The sequence below is a fragment of the Falco cherrug genome, chromosome 5, assembly GCF_023634085.1.
Source record: "Falco cherrug isolate bFalChe1 chromosome 5, bFalChe1.pri, whole genome shotgun sequence".
Lineage (NCBI taxonomy): Eukaryota > Metazoa > Chordata > Aves > Falconiformes > Falconidae > Falco > Falco cherrug.
The window spans coordinates 63523409-63532487 of record NC_073701.1 but is presented as its reverse complement, the minus strand read 5'-3'; the positions used below and the strand labels follow the sequence as shown (position 1 = coordinate 63532487).

Here is a 9079-nt window from a genome sequence, read left to right as displayed (position 1 = left end):
CCACGGGGTATCCCACTGAGCCCCACAGGATATCTCCCGAGTCCCACAGCCCACCTCAGCCCCATGGGGCATCCCCCTGAACCCACAGCAGCTCCATGGGGTGACCCCTGAGCCCCATGGGGCCTCTCTCTGCCAATCCTACAGAGAAACGCAGCCCCGCAGCAGTACCCCCCGCTCCAGGGCATTCCACGCTCTAGGCCCCAACCCCCACCGGTCCCCTCCCGCGCGGCTCCTTTAAGAGCGCGGCCCCGCCCCCCGCGGGCGCTGCCGGGGCCGCGGCTGCCGCTGCTGACAACAAGATGGCGGCGGCGGGGCCGGTGGGCCCCGAGAGTCGGGTGTTGGGCTACACCCTGCACCGCTGGAGCAGCTTCTCCTCCACCTACTTGCCCGAGTGAGTCCCGGCCTCGGTCCCACCTCGGTCCCGGGCCGCCCGGTGCCGTGGCGAGCTGCCGGGCCTGCGCCGGGGCCTGCGCGGGGAGGCCGCGGCGGGCGGCCGCGGCGGGCGGCGCTGCGGTGGCGGCCGCGGCAGGGGACGCGAGGGGCGCGGGCCCGGCCGACGCCGTTGCGGGGTGCTGGAGCGCCCCGGGCTGGCCGGAGCCCCCGGCTGGGGGGGGTTGGTGAGGGGAGGCGCGGCGGCGGGGAGGCTGGTCTGTGTGGAGGAGGGGCTGGCCGGCGGGGCTTGGGGGGGAGGGGCGTGCGTGGGAAGGTCGGTGTAGCTGGGTGTGTGGGGGCTGTGTGTGCATGGGGGGGCTTGTAGAGCAGGGGGTGGGGGGGCTGCGTGTGCATCGGGGGGCTTGTGGAGCAGGGGGTGGGGGGGCTGCGTGTGCATCGGGGGGCTTGTGGAGCAGGGGGTGGGGGGGCTGCGTGTGCATCGGGGGGCTTGTGGAGCAGGGGGTGGGGGGGCTGCGTGTGCATCGGGGGGCTTGTGGAGCAGGGGGTGGGGGGGCTGCGTGTGCATCGGGGGGCTTGTGGAGCAGGGGGTGGGGCGGAGTTGAGCACCAGCACTGAGGTGGGGTGCTTGGGGGAGTGGTTGATGAACAGATCTGGGGGTGCTTTGTGTGGGGTGGAGGGCCTGGGCTGCAGGTTTGGGGGTGGGCGGGTGGGGGGTGGGCTGTCTGCCAGGCTGTGGTCGGCTGGGGCTGGGCGGGGGTGAGCAGCGGGGAGGGAATCACCGGCTGCGGGCAGGAGAGGGTGCATGTAAGGAGAAGCTGGCCTCAGATTTGGCGGAAAATGGGCACCGTGTGTGGGAGCAGCTGGTCACAGGTTCAGTGGGGAAGGGTAAGGAAACGTGCCCCGCTTCTCCCTGCCCTGCAGGTTTGGGTATGTCAGGTGCCTTTGGGCAGTGTGTTTTTTGGCAGCTAGGCATCCTCTTGTGCCCCTGACCTCTGAAACCCTGGCCTACCATCACTGTTGTGTGTGATTTTGGGGAAGGGGGTGATCTGCTGCCCTCACTTTCTGCTTTTAGGAATTTGGAGTTTGGCAAAAGGAGACTGAAGCTTTTATTTACAGCCATCAGTTTGCAGTGCTGTACTAATGTGAACCCATGCTGAATGGGAGACTTGGCTGTATGGCAGTCCAGCTATGGCCTGTTAAATTTCTCTAGCTGCTGAAAGTCAAATTTGGAGTGACTATAATGTGGTCTAGGTGTGCTATTTTTGATACACCTTCTCAATAAGTTACCTTCAGCGTTGGGAGGTCGGGACGACGGTTAGGATTACGGTGCTTTGACACCTTAGTCATTGCAGGCTGTAGAGTCTTGTCTAATCACTGATTGTGCCAAATTTAATAACCTTTGATTGAAAAATCTTTGTCACCCTCTATCAACAAGTAACAGGCTTGCCCTGTTTGTTAATTATTAATGTAATGAATTATCTCTGCTTTCCAAAATGAAGTGAACCTTTAAAAAAAAAGCTTTTCTGACTCTGAGTTCCTAGTTGTTGTATCTTTCTGAATATTTGCTTTGTTAGATACTAAAAAGAACTGGATTCTTTTACTTAATTATCAACAAAGATTATTAAGTAGAATACTTTTACCTTTTTTGTCAAAAAGACTTGACTTTAAGGAGTCTCTTTCAGGTCTGTGTTCATGCTTGTAGTTATTTCTACCAGTGCTTCTGGCTTTCAACGTTGTATTAAAGCGGTGGTCCCTGAATAGAAGTTTGACAGTCCATTATTGATCTCACTGGTGCAATGTAAAAAGTTAATACCATTTTTCTCCTTGATGTTCTTTTCCAAGGCTTCTGTTAGTCCTTTTTGCTACAGACTTGCGTGAGCAATTAATGTTCCCATGGTGTCTGCAGTGCTGCCCAAAGTCCTTAATGTCATTGCCTTCCATGATACAATTCCCTTTCCTATAGTAGGGCTGGTGTTTTACAAATGCATGACCTTGCATTCAGCTGTTTTTTAGAACGTTGCTTAGATGTGCTTATCATCAGTAAAAGCAATTTTAACGGCTTTTAAGCAGTGTTCAATAATACCAGTGCCGGGATTATTCTCTGGCATGTTGCCCTTGGGTTGAGGGATACTGGGCCTAGCACTTGTGTGCTCTCTTCTATGAAAGTTTTGGTTTTTACTTGCTGTGTGCTAACTTTTGATTCCCGTGTTCTGGGAGAGAGCTTAAATGTGATCTGAAATGGAAAGGGGAGGCTTTGATCTGCAAAGGAGAAAATTTATAGAGGAATATATAGGAGTTTTTTTGGGGGGGGATGGGGTAAAGATTGAAAACTCTAAAATTGCTGGGATAGGAATGTAACATACTGCAGAATGAACATGCAGGTAGAACTAAAAGTTGTCTTATTATTTCATATATGGAACAGAATGATGTTTTCCTGGAAGGATATTGGGAATTCCGGTTATACTGTAGTTTAAACAAGTTTGCTAGTTTAACTAGGAAGAAACCACTTCAAGTGGAAGAGGGACTGCCATAATATGTGTAGGATTACACCACTTAATAATGTTGCTTGGTTTGGGGAGCTGTGGTATTGCATGCAGAGTGCTTCTGGAAGAGGAACACAGTAGGTTACCCATGATCTTTGTCAGCTAAGTATGATTTAAATGCACTTCTTAAGTAGTTGTATGGTTTTAAATGTAAAACAAACTTAAGAAATACAAGAGTTTCATCACTGCTGTGCAGGGAAGGAATTAGAAGTCTAGTAATTTACATTGCATCTGCTTTTGTGATGGTAAACAGATACTGAAACTCTTTAGAGTTTCTGAAATCAACTGATAACTTCTCCTTTTAATTTAAAAAAACCCAAATACCACCTCTAAAGTGTTTTTCAAAGACCTTTCTGGTCATGTTCTAGTTTAGGATCAGTAGTCTATTGAAAAACACCAGTTTTCTTTCAATGACAGAGAATTTTCTTCTGGTGAATGCCAGTGTCTTCTTCCCTGTTGCGTTTGGTGGTGGTACTAGGGGTTAGTTAGTGCTGGATCCAGTTTCTGGCTGTTTAACCACTGCTGCAGCTACCTGTGTGTTTGCAAAGACCTTTCCAAACTTTAAATGAAGATTGTCCTTGAATCTGCCAAAGAATAGTTCTGCTGTTTTTGAAACTGCTGGAGTTGTCCTCTGTTGGCTTGTAGCTACCAGCAGGAAGACTGACTTGGATATTTATTTTAAAAACCTCTGTGGGTAGAAGTGGAAGTTGGTCTAGTAATAGTGTCTAGTTCAGCTTGCTTTATAGGGAAGGTTGTGCCTTTGGGAAGAAAATTGGTCCAAGAGGAAATTTGTTCTTGAAACATCTGGTGTTTGCAGAGACTTTCAGCCTGTGCAGAGGCAACAGTGCATTGAGAGGCTTTGGCTTGTCCAACTTGGAAAATGTTCAACCCAGCATGTCGCCTGAGCCTTCTTCATCGGATCCTTTCCTTGTCTCTCCGCAGTTCCTTCCTGAAGGAATGGAACCTTGTGGGAGGCTGCTCCCCGATGTCTCACAAGGGACTGACTAGTCTAGGGATTCCCCCCCACCCACCAGTCTACACAAACAAGTACTGTCATCTTCTGACATACACTGAGAGGGAGAGAGGCCTGGACTTTTTTCCCCCTTTCTCCTCTGGCCTTCTGTAGAAAGTGATGAGCTTAGTCACTTCTTTTTGGACAAGGAAGAAATAAACAATTTATAGAAGGTAATTTAATGAGGGTTGCAGCTTGGGTTTGTGTGTTTTCGTTGTGTTTGTTTTTTTTTTTTTTTTTTTTTTTTTGTAGGAGAACCACAACCTATTGCTCTGCATTCTGAGAGAAGCATTTCATACCCTGATTTTTTTAATAGCCCATTTTTATACCTACTCCAGTTTGAACTGCCTGCTAATGTGAATCAGAAGTGGTGTGCTTTGGTGGTGGCAGTCAGGTACCCTTTTCTATTGCCAAATGCTAAATTGCCGTGTCCTAGGACCATGGTTTCTAGTGGTTGCATCAAGAGTCATGATTGATGATGCCTTGTAGTTGGTTAATGCACTTGAGGCCTCATGTCACTGTTTTATACAGCTGAAATCCCACTTCAGAGACTAACAAGAGCTTTTTACTGTGTTATACTAGTCATGTACCTTCTTGAGGAAGTTTCATCCTGTTGCTCAGATTTCCAGAGGCATTCAGGTTTTCCTGTATGGTATCTCTATAGAGAAAGATCAGTATTTCCTAGATTTGACTTCAGGAATTTTATTGGTATTTTTTTCAATTATTTCTTGTGCTGGGGTCATTGTTAAGATTGTATAAAATTGGTTTCTTAGCTGATAATTAAATGTCACTAACAACCTACTCCTAATTGGTAGTCACTTTTTCATTGCAACCCATTTTTATCTGTTTCACTGTGGACTTGAGTTACTCTGCTTATTACAGGCTTTTCCAGTTTGACACCTTGTGTGGTAGTACATCAAATGCTGAAGGCTGGATGGCTCAGTTCTTTCTTTCCTAGAAAGCATACTGGAACACAGAAAGAACCAGCTGATTTGTTAGGATAAACTTAAAATAATTGTGTGTGGTTTTGCTGGTTTTCTGTAATTGGGGGAGTAAACTAAGTGAAAGATACTTTGATAGTAAAATGAGACAAATGAGACTCGTAGACTTCCAAAGTGAGAATGCAAACTTTTTTTTTGCTTTTTAGTTAAGAGGATGTGACAGTAAGTTCCTGCCCAGTTTAACCAAACATCTGTTGTATTGTGCTTACTCTGAAACGAGATTTACTCTCCTATGATTTCAAATCTAAGGTATTAAAAGCATTGGTAAGAAGGTACTGAGAACATGTGTAAAACTTTTTGGGGTAAAGTCCATAAGGATTAGAAAAAAAACCAAACAAAACCCACAAAAACTGGAAAATAACCTGAATTCCAGCTGCCCTGTTCTTTGAGATTTCTTTAACAGGAAAAAACCCCACGTGTTTGTGGCTAGTGAAATGTGATTTTCAGTTTCTCTTCCTACCACGTGAAACTGATGATTCAGATCTGTACCTTGTAGGTTCATAAATCTTGTTATAGATGCATCCAGGTCTTGAAGAATCTCATGTTCAAGTTGAGATCAGTCATGACTAATGACAAGGCTTGGGTTTTTTTCTGTTCTGTTTTCTGATACCCAGCTGAGGAGGTGAAGATGCCTTCTGTTGAGGTCTCAGCAGTTGAAAGCTAGCTAAACCAGACCAAAGTGGTGGATTAGCGAAGTGTGCTTCAGAGCTTTTCTGGGAGGGTGAACTGTGCTCATCGTCCATATGCTAGAAATCTTAATGAGTCTGCTTGTGTCTCATGGCTTTGTAAATAACTTCAGTTACGTAGCAGTGATGATTTCTGTTCTAGGTGTAGAACTGCGGCTTTGTTTTTGTGGGTGTTTTTTTTCCCCACATAATAAGCATGAGTGTAGTTTTTGCAACTTAAATTGTCAGCATTTATAGCTTTATTTTAATGTAGTGAATTCAGTTTCCTTGTTCTAATTGCTTTGCCTTTAGATATGGGAAGATGAACAGGCATGCTGCTGGCTATCTGTAATTAAGTGTTTGTGATGTCTTTGCAATATTGATCAATACTTTTAACATTTACTAAAATGAGCTGGGAATGCAACTGACTTTTCCCCTCCGGTGAGCCCTGTGTATAGAAATCTTCTCAGTTCTGCTTGTCCTTTTCAGTGGAAAATACTTTTTTCCCCCACTTGTTTGTGTGGATTTTCTGGATGTTTCTAGACAATCTCGTGTTCTGACAGGCATTTCCCCCCTTGTTTACGTCACTTTTGTAGCCTGGGATTTTTCTCTGAAAGCTAAAAATTCAGTACTTAGCAAAATATTTCTGTAGAAAATAACCTGCAGATCAGTACATGAGTGTTAGGTGCTTCTCACGTGTCTGGTAAGCTGAAGTGATGAGAAAGAAAAAGGTTGGAGAGGTGGAGGGAGTGACAACAGTCACAAAATTCCAAGTTGTTCGTTCCTTATAGTGGCATCAGAAGTCTGGTAGCTCTTGCTTCCCAGGTAAAAGTACAAATGCTGTAGTATGAGAAGAAATTTCTTTTAATCTGCAGTTAAAATACAGTCATTATTTAAGAGATTAGATGGAATTTTACGCACTAGCAGAATGATGAAGGTGAAATGCTAATTGCTCTAGTTTCCTGGTGTGACTAACCTGGTGGAACCTGTATTATTCTGATGTTCAGCCTCTTCTGGGATGGCATTTTTGGGGAACATTAAAATTTAAAATTTTCATAGAGGTGTTAACATCATCAGATTATGGATCATTTGTCCTGTATGAGGTTTTATATTCTTCAAGCTTAGTAGAGGTTTTCTAGCTCCTTAGTAATTACTTGCTTAAAGACTAAAAGACTATTTCAAACAGAGCATGTTTTCTTTGGGATAACTTGTTATTGCTCAGACAGCATGGACAGTCTGTTTTGATTTTTTTTTTTTTTTTCATGGCAAAGAATATAGTTTCTTATTCTGCACCTTCATCTTCTTTTTAGCAGGTGGCTGTTAGAATGCGTGGTTAGGTTTATTGTCACCATTGATTTTATGATGTGATCATGAGTTTGTTGAGTTTAAGTGGTGTGTGCAGCATTGATTCAGTCAGTTACCTAGAGGTCAGCATGCTCCAAACTTCAGAAGTAAGCCAGTGCTTGACTAACTTCAATAGCACATTAATATAAATTTCTAAAACCAATGTAGTTTTGCTTTCTTGACCACGGCCTGTTGAATTTTGTGGGAATGTTGGACTGTAAGTTCAGCTGGGTCTGAATTCGATGATATACTAGTTACTGGAAGGGGAGGAGGGAGCACTGGAGATGTAGAGTGCTTGGTTACTTTAGATAGTTGCTATTTTAGCCATTACTTGAAACTCAGCATGCATAATCTTTGAGAGATTATTTCCTGGATCAATTTAAATCAAGGAGCACAACCATATATTTAAGTTAAGGATAGCAGCCTGCACGTCTGAATTTAAACTGCGAAAGCAAAATGGTTAATAGTGCTTGCTCCTCCTCTGCTGGTGAGTTTTGCAGTTCCTGGAAAGTGACATGATCTTGAAAAGGGAAAAACTGCACACTGGTCCTTTTGAGTTAGATGTTTTCCTCGGTTCTCTCTGCCTTTTCTCCCCAGCCTGATTGCTGGGCTCATAATGTCACTCTCAAGCTCTGGGAAAGTGCCTCAAAAACACTGAAATTTTGCTTAGGACATTACTTGTATTTTTCTTGAATGCTTTTCTGTAGGTACATACTTTAAGCAGCATTTGATCTTACTGTAATTATTTACATACTAATTTCCTAGCCTATTCTACATTTGAAAGTTGTATTAGTAAATAGGTGCTCTTAACACAGTGTTAAAAGGGAAGAAGAAAAAAAACTAGATTAACCTGTAAGTCATGAATTGCTAAATGAATTCCCACCCTGCTCTTTCATGACAGTGTGCTATTGCTAACTTTCACATTTTGTCTCCTAAACCCCATGCTTTTTGGTACAGTGTTTGGAAGCTGCCAAATACGAAAGTAGTGTTGGCTTGGGAACTGGTGTATTCTTTAGGGCCAAATATTTCTCACTTGTAATGCACTTCCACAAATAACCAGTACTTAGCAACAGGCTGATATTTCTTCGTATTCCCAGGTCAATTTTTTGTCTTCTGAATTTTCTGAGCAGAGTTGCAGTGTTAGTGAGAGAACCTTAATTCTGAGGGCAAAGCTTAATGCAGTGAAGGTGGTCCCACCTGGAACGAGGAGGCATTTTCTGTAGAGTTTTTGTGAAAAAGCTCCATACTGACGTTAGTTTGGGCACGAGGGAGCTTCAGTCTGTTTTGTTGAACATAGTCTGCTTTAAATTTCTGTACAGGCATTGGGTTCTTGGGTGAACTTTTTACTGAGTGTGAAGTTACTGTGCTGATGAATATAAAAATGTGTTTATGGGTTACATTAGGAATTTATATCTCTACATGTAATCACTTACTCTGTTTTTGTGGATTCCTCTGTTGAGCAGAAATACTACTAATATTCTGGCATGTAAAAGCATTGTTGCAATGCTGTGGAATCATGGAAGGCCTAAATCTACTTCCCGGACTTTGTAAAATTTTTCCATATATGTGTTAGTTAAAGAAGAATACTCCACCAAGCTTATGATGCTCCCAAAATACAGCATAGGAGATTTACAATAGATGTCTGCTAGACATCGCTTTCCTTTAATCTGCTTGTAAAGGGTCTGTCCCTTTCCAAGAAAATGCTTTTGGAATGAAGATTTGGTAAGTCAGTGGCTTTTCTGGTGACTGTTGGCCATAGAAATTCCTATTTACATACTAAGTTATTCATATACATAGGTTACATGCTATCTAAACTATTTTCCCAGAAGATGAGGATTTTTTAAAAAAATGAAAACTGGATATTGTTTAAAGTGGCCGTAGCTGTTGATGTCTTAAACTGGCAAATTTTACTGCAGTATTTTATCTGTTGGGTACAAATCCAGGAGGCTGAAGAATTTAATCTCTTTGCCTTTCCTTGAATATTGAAGGGTAGAATTTGTGCTATTCTTGTTATTTTTTTTTTATTAAGCCAGGGATTTATTTTTACTCTGAGAACCTCCTGGAACCTCACCTAGGCTAGGTTGCGTGCACATCATGTTGCTTGTGTTAGTACTTTGTGGA

General features: G+C 43.6%; 1 protein-coding gene across 2 annotated transcripts in view; it reads left to right on the top strand.

Annotated features, from left to right (window-relative positions):
* The first annotated feature begins 263 nt into the window (after positions 1-263).
* The window catches only part of MKLN1 (muskelin 1), a 98321-nt gene continuing 89505 nt past the window's right edge, over positions 264-9079 (top strand). For both annotated transcript variants that reach the window (XM_055712289.1, XM_055712288.1), the window contains exon 1: positions 264-391. In XM_055712289.1, the coding sequence (XP_055568264.1) occupies positions 300-391 (92 nt within the window). In that variant the 5' untranslated portion in view covers positions 264-299. The remainder of the gene's footprint in view (positions 392-9079) is intronic.